This window comes from Nicotiana tomentosiformis, chromosome 1, assembly GCF_000390325.3.
Source record: "Nicotiana tomentosiformis chromosome 1, ASM39032v3, whole genome shotgun sequence".
Lineage (NCBI taxonomy): Eukaryota > Viridiplantae > Streptophyta > Magnoliopsida > Solanales > Solanaceae > Nicotiana > Nicotiana tomentosiformis.
In genome coordinates, this window is record NC_090812.1 from 523,563 (window position 1) to 548,726 (window position 25,164).

At 34.1% G+C, this 25,164-nt stretch overlaps 1 protein-coding gene across 2 annotated transcripts; it reads left to right on the forward strand.

The window, feature by feature from the left end:
• The first annotated feature begins 16,114 nt into the window (after positions 1-16,114).
• Positions 16,115-24,892, forward strand: LOC104097033 (cellulose synthase A catalytic subunit 3 [UDP-forming]). Of its 2 annotated transcripts, none has more exons than XM_009603540.4 (15): positions 16,115-16,565; positions 16,808-16,972; positions 17,391-17,586; positions 18,008-18,228; positions 18,345-18,462; positions 18,550-18,760; positions 18,995-19,261; positions 19,370-19,715; positions 19,795-19,932; positions 20,391-20,516; positions 20,603-20,815; positions 20,951-21,215; positions 22,055-22,257; positions 22,973-23,323; positions 23,898-24,892. In XM_009603540.4, the coding sequence occupies exons 2-15, from the start codon at positions 16,949-16,951 to the stop codon at positions 24,480-24,482; spliced, it is 3,264 nt and encodes a 1,087-aa protein (XP_009601835.1). In that variant the 5' UTR covers positions 16,115-16,565; positions 16,808-16,948; the 3' UTR covers positions 24,483-24,892. The 2 variants fall into 2 exon arrangements, with proteins under 2 accessions (XP_009601835.1, XP_009601834.1); XM_009603539.4 differs by having other exon boundaries at positions 16,844-16,972.
• Positions 24,893-25,164: the final 272 nt, after the last annotated feature.

Here is a 25,164-nt window from a genome sequence, read left to right on the forward strand (position 1 = left end):
ATGTACGATGTTGGGCTTCCTTTCAATTGTGTTAACTACAAAACTTTTAATAAATTCATTGAGGCCATAGGACACTATGTCCCAAGAATGAAGTCTCCGAGCTATCATGAAGTTAGAGTACCCATCTTAAAAAAGAGGTGAAAAAGATAAGCAAAATTATTGAGGAGCATATAGTGGAATGGAACAAGTTTGGATGTTCCATTATGATGGATAAATGGATAGCACGGAATGAAAAAATGGTCATAAATGTGTTGGTGAATTTTCCAAGAGGGAGTATTTTTCTTGAATCTTACGATGCTAGCAACTCTTCTACGGATGGAAGCAAAATGTACAGCTTATTTAGAAAGACTATTGATAAAATTGGAAAGGAAAATATTGTACAAGTGGTTACCGATATTGCTAGTGAGAATGTTAGTGCGGGTAAGATGATGGAAGCTATGCATCCATACATTTATTGGACTCCATGTGCTGCCCATTGTATCAATTTGATATTTGGTGACATATTCAAGGAAAACCCATTAGCTTCAGGTAACTTTAATATAGTTATATTTAAAGCTTTAGCTTTATTTATACTTATGTCCTATTAAGTATTAACTATAAAATTGTTATTGTTACTTTTACTGTTTTCACTAAGGTCGTCAAGATATATTCTTACATCAGTCAGAGGCCATTGTTGTTGAATTTGATGAGGAAATTCACAAATGAAAGAAATTTGGTGAGACCGGCAAAGACTAGATTTGCAACGGCTTTCTTGACTTTGCATAGTTTTTACTTGCAAAAGAAAAACTTGAGAAAGCTAGTTCTTTCAAATGAATGGAAAGATAATAGATATGCAAAGGAAGCTGCGGGGAAAGAAAATGCCAAAATTCTTATTTCTCCATCATTCTGGAATAACGTCGTTCGGGTTCTTAAAGTTGATGGTCCTTTGATTAGGGTGCTTCGTATCGTGGATGGGGAGAGAAAACCACCAATGGACTATCTTTATGAAGTTATGGATAGAGCCAAATAAACTATTGAAGCGTTTTTTGAGGGAGATGTTAGGAAATATGAGAAAGTTTTTTAGATTATTGATAGCAGGTGGTCGAATTAACTTCATCGGCCTTTGCATGCAACATGCCATATTCTGAACCCGGAATTATTTTACAAGAATAGTAGAGATGGCACTTTGGATTCGTAAGTGTGGGTTGGATACCATAAATGTCTTGAGAAGTTGGTCCCCGATGCAGCGATGGTAGATCAAATAGGGGAGGAGTTTGGTAGGTACTCACAAGCAGATGGCCTAGTTGGTTTACAGTCGGCCATTAGAGCTAGAGACATAAGGTCGCCAGGTAACTAACTTTAATATAGATATCTTTATAGCTTTAACTTAATTTATTTGATTTATTTATACTTATTAACTTTTAAAATAATTTTCTACAGTTGAATGGTGGATGCAATTTGGTTATCACACTCCAAACTTGCAAAAGTTTGCCGTCAAAATACTAAGCCTAACTTGTAGTGCATCTGAATGTGAGAGAAATTGGTAAGAAGTAGATTTATTATATTAATATATTATATATTGTACTATTATTAGTATTTATTAATTAATCTAAACAACTTATGCGCAGATTCACTCCAAGAAAAGGAATAGGCTTGAGCTATCGCATATCAATGATCTAGTGTATATTAAATACAATAGAACATTGAGGTGTCGTTATAAAGCTCTCGATACCATTGATCCAAATTTGTTGGATAACATTGACGAGGCAAATGAATAGTTAACTGGAGCCTCATAAAATCATGAAAATGAACAAGTGTATGCAGGAGATGATCTTGATTGGTCTACTGTTTCTATGGCGGCTAGAGTTGAGCAGAATATCTATGGTCTTAAAGGGAGTTCTTCAAATTCAAATTATAAGGGAAAGGGAGTAGCAAGTTCAAGCCGGTACCTAATTGATGAAGACTCCGAGGATGAAGAAGACGATAGCCAATATAATGCTAACATTCTTGAAGTTCAAAAATTTAAAAATCATGAAAAAGAATAGATGTAGCTTGTTTTAGACATTTAATTTATGAATCTACTATGACTATCTATTAATTTTTGAATTGATATATTTATTAATATATTATTACTATTAAGTTTTTAGTTATATATATAATATTTTATTTTTTTGTATAAATTGTTGCTTCACATCAAAAAGGCGAGCGCTTCGCTGCTCGCCTCTCTTCTCAGTGAAGCGGGCCCTCGTCGCTATTTGCGTCGCACGCTATCCAAAATACTGGAGCCTTCTTATTCCGATACGTGACTATTCATCTTCCAAGGTTTAACAGCCACGTCTCAATTAAGCATTGTGAAAAGTCTCAAATATCCTCAAATAAAATTGTAAAGACTTTAAGCTAACACGTTGAAATTATAGCTTTTCTTAAATTCAAGTTTATTAGTTGCCCCCTCTCTCAAATCCAGCATAAGAAGTTTTGCCTCATGGCGAACAACTGAGAAAACCAAAAACAATCCAAAGTTGAGCATGCGTCGAGTTTAAAAATGCATTGTTATCGCTCGATTTAACACATACCAACCATGGAGTTGCAAAATTAAATTTCATCAAAAGAGCCCAAAAGAAGATAAGGCAAAACATAGAAGAAGGGGAAAAACGATGAGGAAAATCAGCCATGACATTGCAAAATTTAGAAGATATGGAGAATCTAGATTTTCTTCCTTTAATTAGCCATGGTACCCATACCAGTATTATCATTGATCTCAACCAAAAAATTTACATGTTGGATGAAACTAATGAAAAAGCACAAGAAGGAGAAACAAATACAAAACTACAAAATTGAAGTTGAAGATTAAGGGATTGTTTAATATATTAGATGCACAACAAAAATCATTGGCAAAATTGATTAAAATCGTACCACTGCAGGTAGAAGGAATTTGAGGAAGACGAAGAGAATTGGAGAAGCAATCCAGAATTTGAAAGTTTATTTTATGCACAAAGAAATCTGGTGAAAACCTAATATGCTCTATAGAACACGCGTGGATTCATTTAAAACATCCACGTATATGGTTTATTTGTAAGAATTGATGTAAAATAACTTAATTGCACTCAATTTTTATTAAAAAAAATACTTTTAAGCATACATGTCGAAACCATCAGCCTTTCTAATAGTAAAGTAACATATCAAAATTCTTGCAAAATTATTTATGACAAGTGACGTGAATATATCCTTGTCTTTTTGTGTATCATAATCACATGACATCATAACGTGTATGCAATAAAGTTAATATTTTTATTAAAGTGTACCTAATAATTGCCCAACACTTGATACTAAAAGAGACTGGACCGGCTAGAAGATTTTGTTCTTCTTGGGCTCTACAGAACTAAATTCATTTTGGCCCATATCTAATTTTTATAAGTCCATATCTCATGTTGCTCTAGATTACACGCCCCAATAACAAATTCAAACAACTCGAGCCCAAATCCCCAACCAACATTGTCCAATCAGCAACTCATGTCCCTAACTTAATCTTGATAGCTCACTCAATTATTCTAATCACACTTTTTTTATTTTGACAAATTTAACAAAGAAAAGGAACCTTTCTACTACAACATTATGAAACAAAAAATGATAAAAACCCAAATGACTATCACATACTTTCGGAACATGATACTTGAGAATACAATAATTTATAAAAAAAATTGGTTGCTGCTAAATTTAAACACTTCAATGTGTATTTCTATTTTTTTGAGTTTTGCTTAATTTAGACACTAATTAACATTAATACATAACCCGAAGAACAAGATAACTCTTGTTGGATTAATAATGCAATTTTTTCCACACAAAAAAGTAATCGGTGAACCAAAAATGACAAAGTGTTTAAGAGCAAAAATAGATTAAGTTATGGTATCAATTAAAATGTAAAGAAATGTTATAGTTTTAAATATTTATTGCATATGCTTGATATTTACATACAAAAGTATAGAAGAAGAAAATATTTTTAAAGCACGGAATAAACTACAGAAACTCAAGTCATTTTATTCCCCCTTTCAGGAAGAAATCACCGGCGAGCCGCTAAATGCAGGATTTTAGGGCCATCTTTATATGAGCAACACTCATTTACTATGGTTTACTGTTCACTTTCAAAGGCACTCAATTTCAAATGGATGGAATCATTAGCCTTGCCCTTCGTCAGCATATAAGCTAAAACATGTATTGAACACTTAAATCATGAATTAACACATGTAATTGAGCATTGACTAACGATAATACTGTAACTACATAATGTTTGAAATTTAGATTAATGATAACACTACTAACTAACATTAACGATTGAACAAAAGTTAAAATCTAAACACAAACAAACCGTCAGAAATCAAAAAATTAAGAATAAATAAATAAAACAAGGGATTAGGTTTTACCTAATTCCGAATTCAAGTACACGGGACATTTGGCAGTAACATTAGTATACGACAATGTAGCAGTGTTTCGATCCGAGCCAGATCAAGAAAAATAGCTAAAATTTTACTAAAAGTTAACCCAAAAAATTATAATTTAGATGATTTAAAATGGTACAAAAATTAGGTATTTACAATACTGTCTCCGATAAATTAACTTTGAGATTTACTCTAATATTTTCTTCTACTATTAATAATACTAGTTTAAGGATATGCGTGTGTACCTTATATGTATGAGTATAGCTTTTTAAAAAATTAATAAATAATATATTTGAGTTATAAAATAAAATTTAAAAAATATAAGCTCTTGCAATGACAAATATTGATCCTATTTAATAAAAAAAATAACATATGACCTAGATAAGCATGGAAACAATTTAGATAAATTTAAAAGCTTAATGATCTATCACGTATCCGCTTCTTTTATTTTAACATTGTATGAAAATGATTGCTTTAGGTATTGTGTATTCTAGACAGGTCAACTAATTGAAAAAATTGCATCAAATAAATTATGTAGCTAAGAAAATCCCATCGCTCAATAAAAAATAATGACAAATTATCAAAAATCACATCCAATTCAAGGTCATTAGTTATAATATCCTTAATATCATTAACCGGATATAAAGATTTTGATCTTCCTGCAACAATGCTACTAAATTTAGTTATTATCACCATCCTCTAAATTACATGATCATTAAGAAGTTAGATAAAATTTGTCAAATTTAATTTGTATTTAAAAAATTAGATAGATAGAAGAAATAGAAGTGGTTTAAAAAGAAAGTGGTCAAACACCATATAACCTGTTTATGCTTGTAAGGGTTCCTTTTTATGTTGGAAAAGAATAAGTAGTCCTAAGTATTAGGCCTACTAACAAAATCTTGTACGAAATCGTGGAAGCAAATATTTAAATAATGATAATTAATTACTAAAACTTATTGTAGCAATTGAATTCGGATGTCTTTATTAAAAGCGTCTAAATTAGTTAAAATATATTGCTCTTATGCCTTTTAAAATCTTGGAATTGTATTCAAATAAGGAAATATTTTTAAAATATTGAAATTGTATTTAAATAAGAAAATGTTTTATAGTAAAAATCATTAGTTAATTTTGAAATCCTAAATATTAGGAAAATCATAAAATAATTATTTTGTCTAGTATGAATTCTATTTTAAAAGGGTAAAAAGGCGAATAACATTTCACAAAGGGCCTTCGTGCTTTTAATATAGTACTCGCATTGCGCGTGTTCCTCATATTAATAAGTGCATAATTTTTATAAGAAATACATGAATATTATTACAATGTATTTAATTTATGAAATAAAAAATTAAAGAAAAAGGTATAAATTCCTAAAAATAAAGAATATTGATCTCATTTAGCTAGCTCAATAAGAATGAAATTATGCCCTTAGTTAGAAGTCCACATATGACTTATTGTATATTTCTATGCGGAAATTTTTTTTTAATGACAACCCATTTAGAATTTATTTTATCTTCTACTATTTCATCCTTACTAGTTCAAGTTTGCATTTTTACCAATTTGACTCTCGATCAATTTCACTATCGATATTATACTATAACTGATTTTACTTTATTTTCTGATTTCTTTCGCCCCAGTGCTCTTCTTATGGAAAATAACAACTTGAAAATTAATTTTACTTATATATTGAATTTGGGAAGGATTGAACTGGAATTTTTAACTAATTAGCTGATTCAAAGATTTTTTTTTTGTAAATTCAAAGACTTAATTATTTGTTATCAATATTAAAAAAATAATATTTTTAAATTTAAATCTATAATATTAGCTCATTCCAAGTTTTAAATATTTAACTATACGTATATGTTTATCCAATAAGAATTCAATGTTCAAAAGATAAAAATTGATCTAACAGTTTGTCAGAATACTTTTAGTTAATTTTAAAGTCCTAATATTATAAAATAATTAAATTATGTTTTTAAATATAAAATCTACTTTTAATGTATAAAAAATTGGCTACACTTTATTATAATAAATTCTAAAATTTAATTATTTCTTTAGCTTCGTTATTAGAGTGTGAAAATTTAAATCCATCGAAAATGTTTAAATAAGATACCAAAATCAAAAGAAGACTACCTTGAGTCATTATGTCAGTATGTGCATACGTTTGGAGAACTTTAATTTGGATGTGATTAATAATACTAATATTAAGATTTCTTACCTAGTTTAATAAAGAAAAATTCAATAATCAAATATTTAACTTATAACAAAGTCCTAAATAGTAGAAACGTAACTAAAATTATAATTTTGTCTAATGTGAAGGCTATTTTTAAAGGGTAAAAAAGGCGAACGATATTTCGCTAAGGGGCTTCGTGTTTTTAATATAGTACTTGTCTTTATGTACATGCTTTGCACGTAAATCTTCGGTCAATTATTTACATAGAGGAGCAAAAAATTAAACTTAAGGAAAATTATACACGAGAAATAAGTTTGTTTGAAGATATGATCTTTTTTAAATAAGTTTGAAGTATCTTCAGTCCATTGTTTGTTTTTTAAAATAAATTTTATTTTCTACTATATTTTTTATTTTTAAATAAATTTTTTGAACCAAAAAAAGCAATTTTTGAAGTTATGGTAGTAAGTTATTTAAACAATTCACCTCAATTTATACAATAAAAATTGAGTAATTACATATACCTATTATAACCTCTAGAGTTTTCATAGAGCAATTTAAATACAATAATATTAAGATAAACTCGATCGTAATAAATAACATCACATTATCAATAAAACTCAAAAATATTAGAAGACAAAAGAAAAAAAAATACTCTATGTATAAAAGCCTATCAATATTTTTGCATCGATTCAAAAGAATAAAAAATTAAACACAAAACTTACACTTCATAGACAAATTAAAAAGCTATATTTTTGTCATATTAAGATGTCTATGTGTTGTCTTTTGACAAATAATTATCTCTTCTAGAACTCTGTACGTAAAACTTACACAATGCAACATACATTCATATATATATAGAGAGTCAAATAGTCATGTAAGTTTAAAGTTATATACAGTCAAATATAAAATGAGTAATAAAGAACAAAAATTAATCCAACATCCATTCAATAAAGAAGGAAGTACTTAGAAGTAAAAATATTAACAAAGGTGCTTATTTAAACAACTCTGTGTCCTTAGCATGGCACCTATATTGGTTTTTTTTTTTGTCAAATCTAGGTCCTTTTTTGGTCCCTCTGAATTTCTTGTTTATTTTTAAATACAACAAATCTGTTTTTTTTTACCATTTCAAATTGTATTTGATGTCAATTTCTATGTCTTACTTGAAGAGACTCGAGCACTATAATTTATCCAGGAACATAATTTTTTACCATTATAGTTGTCTAGACCTATGAATTATGCAGTCGCCATCTTTTCCATGCTAACCCCATAATTAATAGGAGTACTTTGATTTTCTTTAATTATGATAGGAGTACTAAATAAAATTTCTACTCATAAGAATAGAGGTAAGAGTTGTTAAAATCGCTTTTGTACTTGTAGAGTTGGTATGCTTTTAGAATTTTCAATTATAGGTAGGACATGATATTCCAAATAGCTAAATTATTGGAATTCGATAAAGATTAGAAGTCCATATAATTAAATTTATTAGTTAAAGTAGCACTTTTAGTGTTGTGCTTTTATAATAATAAGAAAAATTGTACATTAAAATGCTAAATCTTTAACCCAATTATGTAGAACATAAATAAAGTATACAAAAAATTATCACATAATTATTATTAAACTGTAATTTAGTCGAAGAAAGAAGAGTGGAGAAATTAGAGTGGAAACAGTTGCAACTTGAATTGGGAACGGTTTCAAATTCATATGGGATTGACCAAAATTCAAGTAGACAGAAGTAGGGTTGCGAATCGAAACTGTTAACCGAATCGAATCGATGGCTTATCGGTTTATTGGTATTGGATTATTGGGATAATGGATGGTAAACGGATTGAGATTTTATAATTAACGGCTTATGTAACGACCCGACTTGTCATTTTAAGAATTAACGCCCCGTTCAGTGACTTAAGGTCTCGAGCAGCTTCATAATATGTATTATGACCCGCGAGTGTGGTCGAGTTTGATTTTCGGAAGATTCGGAATTTAATTAAAAGAACAATTCTCATTTTTGAAATTTAAATGAAAAGAGTTGATCGGAGATTTGACTTATGTGTAAACGACCTCGGATTCGAATTCTGATGATTTCAATAGTTCCGTATGGTGATTTTGGACTTAAGAGCGTGTCCGAAAAATTATTTGGAAGTCTGTAATGGAATTAGGCTTGAAATGGCGAAAATAGGAAGTTTAAGTTGGATGCTTGATCGGGGAGTTGACTTTTTGATATCGGGGTCGGAATCCAGTTCTGAAAATTTTTATAGGTCCGTTATGTCATTTATGACTTGTGTGCAAAATTTGAGATTAATCGGACTTGATTTGATAGGTTTCGGTGTCGAATGTATAAGTTGAAATTTCTTAGTTTCATTAACTTGAACTAGGGTATGATTCGTGGTTTTAGCATTTGTTTGATGTGATTTGAGGTTTCGACTAAGTCCGTAATAGGTTTTGAGACTTGTTGGTATGCTCGGACAGGGTACCGAGTGGCTCGAGTGAGTTTCGGGGTGGTTTCGGACCATTTCTAGACCATTTTTTAGTTGTTGGTTTTTAGCCACAGAGGTATGCATCACGATCGCGGATAAACGGTCGCGATCGCGAAGAGCAATTTTGTTGTTTCGACACTGTGAATCGCGATTGCGGAAGACTTTTCGCGATCGCATAGAGGAAACTCCTGCCGCACTGATCCGATTTTGGAAACTCATATCTCGCAATATATAAGGAATTTGGAAATGATCCAAAAATAAAATTTATAGTCCTTTATGTTTAGTTTTCGAAAAAGTAAACCATTTGTCATTTGGAGGTATATACAAAAAGTTGTGGTAGATATACTACAGGTTATCCGGGAAGAATTTAGAAATCTCTGTTGTATAGGGCTGACTTTAGATGCCTATATCTCGAAATATATAAGGAATCGGGAGATGAGAAATAAATAAAAGGTATAGTCCTTGAGGTCTAGTTTTCAGAAAGTTAAACCATTCATAATTTAGAGTTTTGTACAAAAAGTTATGACCATTATACTAGAGGTTGTCTCGAAGAGTTGGGGAATTTGTTCTTCGCGATTGGTTTTCCCCGATCGCGAAGAGCAATTTTGGGGCTGAAAAATTTTGTACTTCGTGATCGCGAAGAGTAAATACCTGGGCAGTAGCTATATTTTGAGGTTTCAACTATTTTTAACATATTCGGAGCTATGGAGCTCGGATTGAAGCGATTTTTTAGGCGATTTTTCACTATATGGATTGGGGTAAGTGTTCTATATCCTAAAGTATTTATATTTCATGAATCTATGATTATATTCATCGTTTAATTCGGATTTTAATGGAAGAAATCAAGATTTTTGTAAAATCTTCCAAAAATAAAAATTTAAGATTTGGAGGTCGAGTTGTTATTGGAATTCGATAAAATTGGTATGATTGACTCATATCGGAATGGGTATTCGGATTTCATAAAAATTATATCGGGTTCCGAGGGGCGGGCCCCACGTTGATTTTTGTTGACTTTTTGGAATAAATTTTTTAGTTGACTTATTATTATCCGGAATTATTTTCGATGAATTTTAATGAAGTTATACAATTAATTTGGATAGATTTGAGCGGTCCGGAGGTCAATTCAAGCAAGAAGGTGATTTTGAAATATCGGCATAACTTCAAAAATGTAAGTATTTTGCTTAACCTCGAGTGGGGAAAATACCCCTTATGCATTGAGTATTATGTGCAAATTATGTAATTGAAAACCATGTACGCGAGGTGACGAGTACATACTTGGTTTATATGTGCAAAATTCGTTGATTAAAATCCTTAGATGCCCTTAGGTATTAAATTGAAAATTATTGATACTTATTAAATCCTCTATTTGTCATGCCTAGGACCTTGTTTGTTGAAATTATTTTATACGATAATTTGGTGTGATTGCCACCTTGATTTTATGTGAAATATTATTTTGTTGAGCTGTTCACTCCCGGATATTTTTATTGAGATTTTGTGCACATTATGGTCGAGCCATGTGCTCCTTAATGTGGAAAATAATATATTATTGATTTCTGTGGCAAGATGTAATATTTGGGCACTTGATGTGCAATTTGTGATATGTTGTAAGATTTGAGCACTTGATGTACAATTTATGATATGTTTCGGCACTTGAGGTACAAGTTGTATTATGTTGTGATATTTGGGCACTTGAGGTACAATTTGTGGAATATTGTGATATTGATACGCATGCGGTGAGATAAGGGTGGCTTGAAACGCGTGGCTAGTAGGAGAACTACTAGAAGTCATGCGGTGATATAAGGTCAGGGTGTTGAAACACATACGGTGAGATAAAGGTGACTTGAAACGCGTGGCTAGTAGGGGAACTACTAGAAATCATGCGGTGAGATAAGAGTGGCTTGAAACGCGTGGCTAGTAGGGAAACTACTAGAAGTCATGCGGTGTGATAAGGGTGGCTAAAACGTGGGATTCTATTTCGAAAAAAAATAATTTTTTTTTAAATTAAATGTTAAGGCTCCTGCGGTGATATAAGAAAATGAGATATTTTGAATTTATTTATGATTTGGGACTACGAGGCGGTACCTCGGGAGTGCCCTGTTGATATTTCTTTATTTATGTTTCTGTCTTGTGTGATTTTATTTCATTTAATATGTAAATTATTGTCTTCTTCTGTGATGTACTAGTTGACTTTGTAAATTATTACGTGTTTTGTGCTCCTAGTTATATTGTGTTGGTTTTGGCTTTTTAGCACGTGACTCTGAAGAAGTATATTTTTGGTTTTTCTTACTGATTTTCGATGATTGAGTTGATTTAAATAAAATAAATTATTATATTTTAAATTAAATAGTTTTACATCCAAATTAGTAGTTGACTGATGCTTTAATTTAAGTGCAAATGTTATTTTCTTCACCCAAATGATTTCTAAAATAAATTCATTTCTTTGTTGATTTCTTACTTGATTTAAAAATTATAAATTTACTTTATTGAGAATAAATTGATCATGCGGATCTTATATACATTTATTATTGACACATAAGTTGTCCGTGTGATTGTGATAGAAATATGGGCACGAGGTGCCGTAAAAAATATGAAAGTAGGATGAGACCCGTAATTTTTATGATTGTGAAATGAGGTGTCACGTGGTGACTTTTACTTGAAAAATATATTTATTTGAAAGAAGTTCATTCAAAATATATTTATTTAAAAGAAGTATATTCGAAAGATATTTGTCTTAAATAATAATATGTGAAGGAATTATATTTGTAGGACTTGATTAATTGATTGTACTTGTGTTCCTTATTCGTCTGAGCAATAATTATGATGTTCTTGTTGCCCTGATGTTATATCACTAGTTGATTTTATTGTTATCATTGTTAGTTATTTTCCAGTACTTTTGGTATACTGCTGTATTGCACAGGTTAGTTAACTAGTAAGTGTCTTAACTGTACCTCGTCACTACTCCGCTGAGGTTAGTCTTGATACTTACTGGGTACCGACTGTGGTGTACTCATACTATACTTCTGCATATTTTTGTGCAAAGACATGTATTGGAGATATCGGACTTAAGTAGAGTTAAAGCGGGATCGTAAGGATTCAAGGTAGAGCTGCTTGATCGTCGCAGTCCCTTGGAGTCTTTTCATTTCATTGTACTGTTAATTTTTAATCAAACAATATTGTATATTCTGTCCTCGTGATCATCCCATGTATTCAGTTAGAGTTCGTGACTCAATACTACCAGTCTTGGGAGGTTGTATATTCATATTTGTTACGCTGTTAGTTTTAATTATTTATTTAATTTAAAAAAAATGGCTTCAAAATGTAATTGAAATCGGCTTAGCTAGTCTTAGAGACTAGGTGCCATCACGACGCCTGTGGTGTAATTTTGGGTCGTGACTAGTTGGTATCAGAGCTCTAGGTTCATAGGTTATACGAGTCACGAACGAGTTTAGTAGAGTCTTACGGATCGGTGCGGAGATGTCTGTACTTATCTTCGAGAGGCTACAGAGCTAGTAGTAAAATTTCCACTTCTTTCATTCCTTATCGTGCGACATTTATTCAGCTTGAAGCATATATCTTATGTTCTTTTGCATCTACTCGTGTATGAAACTGCGCACTCGGTATCAACTATGCGCCAATGGTTCGTGATACTACATAGTGGTTATAAGGGAGCCCGGGTTGCTCAACCATTGTTATAACGTGTCGTCCAGATCGAGGATGCGGAAGTATTGAGAGATCATTCAGTTGTGCACATGGGGTGCAACAGGTTCTGACATTTGGTTGATAAGTATGATCTTGAGAAGGTTTAATTGATTTCCTAATCGTCACAATCGTGGTAGGTTCACGAGGTAGATGTAGATCTGAAGATAGTTGGTGGTATCAGAGACTATGTAGTTCGTATGAGATTTGTATTTAGCGAAGGGTACATACTAGCAGCCAAGGCACTGGAGGAAGCGAGTTTAACTGTCACCAGGATGACATGCGCCAAATAAATGGCTTGAGGTGTCTTATGACCGGTGTCGTACGAGCGATGCAGGTTAGTGTTGTGGATCATCGGATTGTGTCCTATAGTTTCGCGGCAAGTGAGAGGAGTCCACTATCAACGATCAGATTGTGGGGTCACGTGTTATATCAATTTTGTCCTGAGATATATTTATGTGGTATTGAAAGGTTCTCCGGAATTTGTATATGATTAAGAGTTGAGATTTATATGGGATGATGCTCGGACTTGCGGTATTCCCACTTCCTTAATAAATCTATATTTCAGTACCAGCGAGGTCATAGAAACAATTTCAGAATACTCAGGGTGCTACAGTAAGTTCTTTTAATGCACCACCAACACGGGGTTCCTACAATGGTTATTTCAGTTATCCGTCAAAGACTCAGTATGAGTAGCCGAACCCGCAAAAGGATTATTATCAGTGTGATTGTACTAGGCAATTCATGAGAGAATGTCCCAGACTTGGGAGAGATGGAATTCATCAGAATACTTAGGCTACAAGCTTTATTCCAGTTAATACTCAACGTGTACAACCAGTTAGGGGTGGAGGATATGCGGGTAGAGGGCACCCAAGAGGGGAAGGCCCGACCCATTGATATAATTACTATGACTTGGTTGAGACCAATACACTAAATGGTGTCATACATGCATGATTTAATTTATAATAAAAGGAGCACCATTCTTATTTTGATTCAATTCTGAATATTGAGGTGAGTCCTCCTATTATGCTCCGCTTATGGGTGAGTTTCGTAATTTTGTGACTCACTTATATATTTGTCCATGTTGGGAGATTTGAAGATGTGAGCCTGTGTTAGTCATTTTTATTTTTTTGGGCACCATTGAGGGCTATAAGTCCAAAAGCAATTTTTATTATTCATTACAGTGGGTTTGATGTGGTTCGTAATAATAGAATTCAATTTTATGAATTATATGCCCTATCGGGATGATGGTTCATTATGTCTTGAGAAAATTGTTTACGACATTTATTGAAAAGAAGAAAGAAAGAAAATTGAAAATTTCAGTTGGCACGGTGTGCAAAATACTTGTGATTCAGAGTTGAGGATGAGGTCCTCGTATTTTTATATGATGTGAAATATTTAAACCGGGTTACAAGCCGTGGTGGAAGTTGTATAAGGATGAGGTCCTTGTGGTGAAATTTTTTATGAGTTAAAAATTTTCCTTTGTGAAATTTAAATTTGTACTATAGTATTAATAGGGAGTCATACCTGGTGGGCTTATCTGATAATTCTTGTATATCTTTCTGTGCATATTTAGGCATAATTGTGCTGTAATTATTGAGTTTTAACCTACGAGGTGAGTGCCCGGGTGGTATTAAATGTGACTCGTTAATTCGGGTAAATAATTATGAGGTATTCATGTCTCGCATGTTGCTGTCAGTGTTATGAGAAGTTGAAATGAGATTTTGGTTAATACGAGGTTAATTGGCGATGTTGTAATCGATTATGAACAACTATTAAGACCAGAGATGTGGTGATGGGCATACATATGATGTGCTTCATGTCCTGATATCATTATGATAATGCGGTGCTTGTAATGTTAAGATTAGTGCTATTGATATATACATTGTGGTGCTTTGTTGGGTAGTGGATGTGTTGTTAGAAGTTGTTTTGGTGTTACTCTGCCAGGTGGATAGGCCCCATTTACAAGGAAGATTCTGCCGAAATTTCTGAAAAATTTAGGAGGTTGTATATTCATATTTGTTCCGCTGTTAGTTTTGATTACTTTTTTTTTTTTTTTTAAAAAATGGCTTCAAAATGTAATTGAAATCGGCTTACCTAGTCTTAGAGACTAGGTGCCATCACGACGCCTGTGATGAGATTTTGGGTCGTGACAACTTAACAGTTTGGGGGCGGATTACTCAATTTTCTTATCGGGTAAACCGTTAACCCGTTAAGAATTTTTATATTTATACTTTTACCCCTATGTATATAAAGTACTATTGAAACCCTAAATGGCTAAATCCCTAATTTTTATTTTCTAATTCTCAATTGTCTGTAGTCACCAGAGGTAGAAAAGTCATCAGTCTCGTCTCTCTCTTGAACTGAGAAATGAGAAGTCGAAAATTCGAAATCTCAATGATTAATACGTGTATATCTGTATGAGTAGTCTTGATGGTATTAAAAATTTGGTCAATACGTGTATGACAGTATGAGTAGTCTTGAAGACTCTTCAATTAAAAAATACCGTTTGATTAGATCTTAGATGGTATTAAAAATTTGGTATTGATTTGAAACTGCTTGGTATTGATTGAATGGTTGTTCAAAAAATTTCTATTTGATTTAGTCGATAAGCACCCGATAACCGCCCGATAATTGGATGGCTAGCAGATTACTATATTTATAATCCAATAACCTTAAGGCAAACCGTTAAGCGTAATTATTCGCCCGATAAGCACCTCTAGGCAAAAGTTTAGTTGAATTCAGAATTCGAAATATTTGGTGAAATTAAATTTATAATTCTATCCAATATAGATTATCTCTTAGAATGAATTTAGTCTTGTAAAAGATATAGATAGATAAATAGATATAGATATATAAAGCGATAGTCAAATTAGTATAAGAAAAAGTTAAACCTTCACAAAATCTCTATATGTAGAATATTATGAATTCTTTAAATATATTATTTTTATACATCTATAGAAAAGTAACATAAAATAAACTTGAGAAGCAAGATGAATTGTCCAGACTCTAAAACATTGAGATACTTTTTGACAGTTTGTAAGTAAACATCCATAAAAACGTAGTTCATAACAGAATTTTCAATAAGCCTTTATCTCATCTTCATCTTCTCCCGTTTCACTGTCAACCGACAGCCCACAATTGAAAAAGTAAACAACAAAAAAATCAAAAATATAAAAAGAGAAGAAACGATGTAAGGAGTAGTTGAAATATCAAGAAAAACTATAAAAAGAAATGGTGAAATAAAATAAAATGGAAATAATTGAAGATCTGAGTAAAACAAACCAACCCCATTTCCCCATATTTCTTTGTTTTGTATCTCTCTCTCTCTCTCTAGTGCTGTCGGTGGAGTGATTAGAAGGACATAGTCCACAAAAGTGGACACACTCTCTCTCTCTGAAACTCAGCTTCACTCATTCGCACTCACACTTTGGGTAGCAGCTCCTGTGTCGCTTTCGTCTCGTCTAAGTCAAGTAGCCAACTGTACCTTTATAATAATTTGTTTATACACAGACATACTAACAATATCTCCAGCTAATACACACACTCTACACACCAATATCCCTTTCATATATATCTGTGTATTTATTGGCCCCCAAGAACACAGATTTAGAAAGACAACCGGACTGTTAGACAGAGAGATAGAGAGAGAGAGATTTGTCGGCATTGCTGCGGATCTTTCACTTTCTTGCTATTTTGGTTTCTGGATCTCTCTCTAATCTGATTTGCTCTAGTGGATCGAAGGATCTAGGGTTGAATTGATTGATTTAGTTTTTTTTCATGTGGTGGTGATTGTTAGAGCTGCCGCATCTTGAGGTACTCTTTTTGGAAATATTGATGATTTCTCTATATTCAAATTGATGAAATGAAATTGTTGAAATGTTTTGATTTGTGGGGTTTTTCAGTAGGGTGGGCTAGCTTTGACTAGGGCTTTACTTTAATCAAAATGCTTGTGATTGCTTTTCTTGAATTCTCCTTCTAACTGAACAATGAGCTAAATCTTTTCTTTTTCTTTAATTCATAATTTCTGCTTTTATTTTTCCTGGTGATTGAAACAGATCTGATCTGTAATTTTGGTAACTCTAAAAAAGCAGATCCTTAGCTTTTGTTGAGTGGCTTCTGTAAGTTGGGCATGTTGGTCGGTAACCTATCTGGCTGAGGCTGTTATCTGATTGCAAATCGATTCAAGTAGAGTAATAATGGATCCAGAAGCTGATGTTAAGGTTAGTTCTTTATTAAAACAAATAAAGACTCTACCTTTACTGTGGTTTTGCACTTTTTGTATTCGGATTGATATGATAATATCACTTCTTGTCATTTTCCAATATGGGTTTGGTATTTTGGTCAGTTAATTTGTCTGTGGTGTTCCATTACTCTGTGCTCTCTGTCACTATCAGGTTGAAATGATTGTTGTAATTTGTCAAGAACGGAACTTTAATTTTGTGCTATTTTTCCAATTGACATTCAGAAGGTATTAGAATGTGTAGATCTTTGATTTGAAGCTTAATTTGGTGTTGTTCTACAAATGATGAGTAGAAGTAGTTCTGATCTTGTATAATATTCGGTGATGCTTGAATGATAATTTTAACAAGCTTATATAAAAGTTAGGAAGTCCCTGATTGTGCTGATTTGCTTGCACAGGGAAAGTCCTTGAAGACCTTAGGTGGTCAAGTCTGTCAGATCTGTGGTGATGGTGTTGGCACTACTGTAGGGGGCGAGCCATTTGTTGCTTGTGATGTCTGTGCCTTCCCTGTTTGTAGGCCATGCTATGAATACGAGAGGAAGGACGGGAATCAATCTTGCCCACAGTGCAAGACCAGATACAAGAGACATAAAGGTATGGATGATTCTGATTTGAGCAATTGAGTTGAATAGCTTATATATCAGTCAAAATTTGTTGGCCAAGAGAAGATCTTAAGTTTTTGATTCTGGTGCATGATTGTATATGCTGACTGGCAACTTTTTATTTAAGATGGTAAAATAATGATTTTCTATCAAGAGATTGTGGATGAAGTTAACTTGTTTTCATTCTAAGTGACAGAGGACAAACTAAAAGAGAAAGAAAAAAGGTTTTGCACCTTGCTAATCTACTGAAAGATTTGAATGGCAGTTAATTAGAACAAGTCCTAGACTAATCTGATTTGAGATGTTGATGTGCTGTATTATTTGATTGTTATAGGAAGTCCTGTTAGGTAGAATAAGTCCTAGACTATTCTGATTTGAGATGTTGATGTGCTGTATTATTTGATTTGTTATAGGAAGTCCTGCTATTGGTGGTGAAAGTGTAGAAGATGGTGATGCTGATGATGGTGCCAGTGATCTTCACTACTCTTCTGAAAACCTGAATGAGAAGCAAAAAGTGGCTGACCGTATGTTGAGCTGGCATGCGACTTACGGGCGGGGTGAGGAGACTGGTGCTCCAAAGTATGATAAAGAGGTCTCCCACAATCATATTCCTCTGCTTACAAATGGAACAGATGTATGATTCACAGTTGCTAGTTTTTCATGTTATTATCTTCCACCTTTCCTTGGCTGTCTTGCCTGGTATAAATAATTGAATGAGTGACTGGATCCTTTTTGGCGTCTTACCTTTAGGTTTCTGGGGAACTGTCTGCAGCATCACCCGAACGCTATTCAATGGCATCTCCTGGACCTAACGGTGGTGCAAAACACATCCATCCACTCACATATCCAACAGATACTAACCAATCACGTATGTTCCTGTTTTATTCTACAAGTGCTTACTGAGTTATCTGTTCCTTCTAGATTTTTGAGGCTTTACTTTCAATTATTTTGGCAGCTAACATTAGGGTTGTAGATCCGGTAAGGGAGTTTGGATCCCCTGGACTTGGCAATGTTGCTTGGAAAGAAAGAGTTGACGGCTGGAAGATGAAGCAGGATAAGAATGTTGTGCCACTGACCACTAGCCATCCTCGTTCGGCTCCTCCTTCGGAACGAGGAGTTGGAGATATTGATGCTAGTACTGATATTCTGGTGGATGACTCTTTATTGTGAGTTTTTTCTCATTGGGCTGTGTTTATGTATTTTCTTGTTTCTGAGTGATTGTTTTGATAGATCATCTCTGATATCTCCCTATTACAAAGAAAAAGGAGAAGAAAACAAAGCATCTGTGTTCGCGATTCAGCGTTGTGATGGAATATTGAAGTGGTTGTTGAAGCATTCGAGTTTTGTGTTGTCCTTGAATATAGCGAATTTTCTCTAATGGTACGACTTTGTTGGTGCAGGAATGATGAGGCTAGACAACCTCTTTCAAGGAAGGTGTCTATTCCATCGTCTAGGATAAATCCTTACAGGATGGTTATTGTCCTCCGGCTTGTGATTCTCTGTATTTTCTTGCACTATCGAATAACGAATCCAGTGCCCAATGCAATTCCTTTATGGTTGTTATCTGTAATATGTGAGATTTGGTTTGCAATATCCTGGATTTTGGATCAGTTCCCCAAGTGGCTTCCAGTTAACCGTGAGACATATCTTGATAGGCTTGCACTTAGGTTAGAGCTTGTTCTTTTCTCTTCATTTTTTTGTTTTTTTTTCCTTTTTGTTTTTGCTTGTTTCCATTTTTATCTTTTATACTCAGTTTTAATCATGATGTATGATAGATATGATCGTGAAGGAGAGCCATCTCAATTAGCTGCTGTTGACATATTTGTCAGTACTGTTGATCCTTTAAAGGAGCCGCCACTTGTTACAGCAAATACTGTCCTGTCCATTCTTGCAGTTGACTATCCTGTTGATAAGGTTTCTTGTTATGTGTCTGACGATGGTGCTGCCATGTTGACATTTGAAGCCCTATCTGAAACGGCAGAGTTTGCAAGGAAATGGGTTCCTTTCTCTAAAAAGTACGCTATAGAACCACGAGCTCCAGAGTGGTACTTTTCTCAGAAGGTTGATTACTTGAAGGATAAAGTTCAACCATCATTTGTAAAAGACCGAAGGGCGATGAAGGTCAGTTTTAGTTTTTGCACAGCCTTTTTTATTTTCTGATTGTTGTGTGCTCATAATGTTTCTTGGAATCATAATACAGAGGGAGTATGAAGAGTTCAAAATTCGCATCAATGCCCTTGTTGCAAAAGCTCAAAAGGTCCCTGAAGAAGGATGGATAATGCAAGATGGTACACCATGGCCTGGAAATAACACCAGGGATCATCCTGGGATGATTCAGGTAACTTTTAGTTAATTGAACAAACATTGAATAAAACAGTACCCGAACTAGGACACCAGAATATCGAACCATGAACGAAGAAAGGCACGAGAGAAAAGCATATTGGCTAGTGATTGTTAAGCTCACACTAACCCGTCAATTTGGGATCCGAATTCGAGATTTTCCTTGGGAGGTATCGGGAAGGATTTGGAATGGAATAATATCGATTCATACAGAAGAAAAGGTTCTCTATTGATTCAAACACCGTACCTTCTTCTTTGTTGGCTGTGCTTTTTAGAACAAACGATATCAGTGTCGCTCAATTATGCTACACATGTTTGACGTTGGTTTTGCGTACTTCTAATTAGCTTTTCGCTGAAAATTCTTAAATTTGCCAGGGCATTTTCTGTTTCAAGTTCATTCCTTAGCAGGACTGAACTTAGTTCTGGGAATAACTGTATTATCTCTGTTGCTTACAGGTTTTCTTGGGCCAAAGTGGAGGGCTTGACAGTGATGGAAATGAGTTGCCTCGACTAGTATATGTTTCTCGTGAGAAACGTCCAGGCTTCCAACATCACAAAAAGGCTGGTGCCATGAATGCACTGGTAAGTTAAAAATTAGTATTTTTTTTCTTTCCGGACAATGTTGATTATAAACGGGACATCTTTTGTCATATAAAATGATCGTGCAGGTTCGAGTGTCAGCAGTTCTTACTAATGGACCTTTTATGCTGAATCTTGATTGTGATCATTACATAAACAACAGCAAGGCATTGAGAGAAGCGATGTGCTTTTTAATGGATCCTAACCTTGGAAAATATGTCTGCTATGTTCAATTCCCTCAGAGATTCGATGGTATTGATAGGAATGATCGATATGCCAACCGGAATACAGTTTTCTTCGATGTAAGTTTGAACTTCAGTGACAGCTACTGACTTATACTCTGTGAGAGGCTAGAATAGTATGCAGCTCATGCACTTTTATACTCGGATTAATTCATGTGGATCTTGGTTTGAAATTACTGTTCTTTGTTGAACCAGATTAACTTGAGAGGTTTGGATGGAATTCAAGGCCCAGTGTATGTGGGTACTGGATGTGTCTTTAATAGAACAGCTTTGTATGGTTATGAACCTCCTATTAAGCCAAAGCATAAGAAAGCAGGGTTGTTCTCTTCCTGCTTCGGTGGATCAAGAAAGAAGAGTTCTAAATCAAGTAAAAAGGGCTCAGACAAGAAGAAATCTAGTAAGAATGTTGATCCCACTGTGCCAATATTCAATCTGGAGGATATAGAGGAGGGAGTTGAAGGTATAGTTCAAACTACTAAATTTTTTCACTTCATGCTTATCGACGTTATCTTCGTCTGAGTAGTTCGCCAATCCCAGAATGATTATTCTGGTGCTTGTCCTGCTACACCTTGCTTAGCAACTCCTTTTTTAGTAAGTTAATTGGCAAGGCTTTTCTAGATAACAATAATTTTCAACCACTTCCTTCTCCATATAGACTTCATCTACCTTGTAGTTCATTACTTATGATAACCTCAAATATTCTTCATGTAATTACTTCTGAACTAAAAATAGAAGATAACCTTTATGCTGTTGACTAGCTTGTAGAATATCAATCAACCAATTGTGTGTCAATCCAAAATTATTTTGGGTGTTGCTATAGGAATTCTTCATATCCATTACTTCGCTTTGTTGATTAGCTTGTTGAATATGGTTTTGTAAAATTTGTAACTGCTAATTCATACACATACTGCAAGAAGTATTCTAGGTATGCGTATACTTATGTGTGTTCTGTTGCTTGCCCACACTTCTTTCGTAAAAACAGAAAAATCAAATTGTAGGCATGTAACCGATCTTCTTAAAGAAAATGCTTGTGAAGAATTGAGAATTGATTAGCATGCTAAAATTATAAGCAAGGAATGCAACTCATCCCTGTGTATAGACACCACTTTCGTGTTTTATCAAGTTTGAGGATTAAAGGACCTTTTGTCCTCATTATGTTCCTGTGCACTCATTATTTACAGGATTATCCTATTTATTTATGCTTGAAGACCCTTAAGTCTATGTTGTGTTTCAATATATTCTTGAAGTTTTGCTAACTTCTCACATGCACTGTCTCCTCTCTCTCAATCATGAAATCAGGTGCTGGATTTGATGATGAGAAGTCACTTCTCATGTCACAAATGAGTCTGGAGAAGAGATTTGGGCAATCAGCTGTTTTTGTTGCTTCGACTCTCATGGAAAATGGCGGCGTTCCTCAATCTGCTACACCAGAGACCCTTTTGAAAGAGGCTATTCATGTTATCAGTTGTGGTTATGAAGATAAATCAGAATGGGGAAGTGAGGTAATGCTGTGTTCTGGAATAATTTTCCATAAAGTCTAGGATTGGTAGGTTTCCAAGGGGATGATTGAGTGGTTGAGTTAGATGAGTAACAACTTGGATATTCCAAATTCAAATACTAGCTAGAACACTCAATATAAGCTCATCTCCGCATTTGTGCTTATGAGCCATAGCAGGTTGCTTGGTGGATTAGTCGAGATACACACAAGCTGGACCAAAGACCACCATTAAAAAAGATGTTCTAGGATGGGTAGGAAATTGTAGATGGATAATTTCGTTGCGAGGGGAACTGTATTGACTGAACTTGAGATGACTTATTGCATAGTGTTTGACCTTCTGACAGTAAAGAAACCAAAAAGAGATCCAGTGTTAATGTTTTTAACAAAAATCATACTCCATTTCTTTCAATCTAGTGAAGGAATTGTCTTTCCCCTTTATAAAGAAAAGCTTGTCTATCCCTGCAATGAATATTAACTGCTTGTATAATATGATAAATGGATTACTGGAACTGAAACATGCTGCAACCATGCATCCCTTCAAGAAAATGATGAGCTACTTCTAGATCACTAAATTCCCAGATGCATAGGTTTTGTTACGTTATAAACATGTGAATTTCTTTTGTGGTACTACTTGTTGTAGACTCTATCCGGACCATGATGGTTGTTACTGCTATGAAAGAAATGTGTTTGAATACTTAATTTTCTTTGTATATGTGCAGATTGGATGGATCTATGGTTCTGTCACAGAGGATATTCTTACTGGATTTAAGATGCATGCCCGTGGTTGGCGATCTATATACTGTATACCCAAGAGACCTGCCTTCAAAGGGTCAGCTCCTATCAATCTTTCAGATCGTCTGAACCAAGTGCTTCGATGGGCTTTAGGGTCAGTGGAGATTCTTTTCAGTAGGCATTGTCCCATATGGTATGGATACAGTGGAAGGTTGAAGTGGCTGGAGAGATTTGCTTATGTCAACACCACCATTTATCCAATCACTTCCATTCCACTTCTTATATACTGCACACTTCCAGCTATCTGTCTACTTACTGGGAAATTCATTATCCCTCAGGTTAGCTTTTTGATCTATAAATTCTTTTCAACTTGAAAAGCATGCTTGTTATATCTTTTCTTCTTTTGCGTGTTCAAGGTTATTTAATACTCATGTTTCATTTTATCTTGCACACTTTCCTTTTTCTTTGTTTGTTCCAAAAGGATGACACTTCTCTATATTTAGAAACAATTTAACTTAAAACTTTCCATTTTACCCTTAATGTCATGATTTTATAGGCACGGAAATGTCATGGCATGTTAAGTCTTTCATTCTTAAACTTTGTGTCCAGTCAAACACCTCCACATTCTTATATGATAAGAGGTCAAAACACCTTCACATAAAATGAAATGGACGGAGTAGAGTATTGTATTTGCTAAAGCTATGGTCTCCTATTTAATTCGGCTGATGACTGATACTTCTGTTCAAGCAAACTGTCAGTTGGCCTTAAACTGTGTATAGTTTTCTAAACTTGGAAAATAATTTGAATACAAACGTAACTAACTGCATAGCATTTCATTAAATCACATTTAGCATACATTTGCCAATATATTGTTTAACAGGGTTTTATGGAATTTTAATTCTTGCTTTGCAGATTAGTAACCTTGCTAGCATCTGGTTTATATCCCTCTTTCTTTCCATTTTCGCAACTGGTATTCTGGAGATGAGATGGAGTGGTGTTGGAATTGATGAATGGTGGAGAAATGAACAGTTTTGGGTCATTGGTGGTGTGTCAGCTCACTTGTTTGCTGTCTTCCAAGGGTTGCTCAAAGTGCTTGCTGGTATTGATACCAACTTTACTGTCACATCCAAGGCATCAGATGAAGATGGTGACTTTGCCGAACTCTACTTGTTCAAGTGGACTACTCTTCTTATACCCCCCACTACACTCCTCATTGTAAACCTGGTAGGAGTTGTGGCCGGCATCTCATACGCTGTCAACAGTGGTTACCAATCATGGGGTCCACTCTTTGGTAAATTATTCTTTGCTTTCTGGGTGATTGTTCACCTTTACCCCTTCCTCAAAGGTCTCATGGGTCGCCAGAACCGGACACCCACTATTGTGGTCGTATGGTCTATTCTTTTGGCCTCCATTTTCTCTTTGTTATGGGTGCGGATTGATCCCTTCACCACAAGAGTTACTGGACCAGATGTTCAGGAGTGTGGTATCAATTGCTAGAAAATAATTCCCAAGTTTTGCATGCAACTAGCCTGAAGGTTATTGAAGTACCATTTACTCAACCATGCAAGCAAACAAACTCGAGATGCTCTCTAGCTGCGTAATCTATCATCGTTTTCATCGGAACTTGGGTGTGTACCTGTTATTAGTCCATGTCAAGTTTACTTTATTTGTGCAGAATTTAGCCATGTAAAAGTTCCTTGTCGATCCAAGATCAAACAACAAACACGTTCAAAATTTGCTCTGTTTTAGGTTTTATTTTGTATTGCCCCGTATTGATGGATGCAATGTTGTAACTTATAGTGCCCTTAATGCTCTCGTGTATTTATTTATTCATTCAAATTGTGTTGCAATGTCAGGACTTCAAAGATTATTACTTATATGGTAAAAAATTGTTTTCCTTTTCTGAATTCTCTACAGCGTTGAGTATCTTGTTTTAACTATGGTAGTAATTTCTTTATCCAATCCGAAAGTTATCTTGGCAGAGATCAGAAAACTTTTGAATTCCAAATTCGAGGAGCCACATTTATCTTCAGTTTAATTTTTAAAACAATGTCAAATTTCTATATTGGGCATTTTTTTCTCTTTTCGGACCTTATATATCTCCTAAATGACAATTTTCTCCTTAAAACGACTTAAGTTAAAGTGAGGAATAGTAACTAGTAAGATGTGATACTGGAAG

Coding starts and splice junctions, on each gene's coding strand:
- LOC104097033 (XM_009603540.4), top strand. CDS start 16,949: ATGGATCCAGAAGCTGATGTTAAG. Junction 18,761..18,994: donor CTGGTGGATGACTCTTTATT/GTGAGTTTTTTC, acceptor TTGTTGGTGCAG/GAATGATGAGGCTAGACAAC. Junction 19,933..20,390: donor ATCATCCTGGGATGATTCAG/GTAACTTTTAGT, acceptor TGTTGCTTACAG/GTTTTCTTGGGCCAAAGTGG.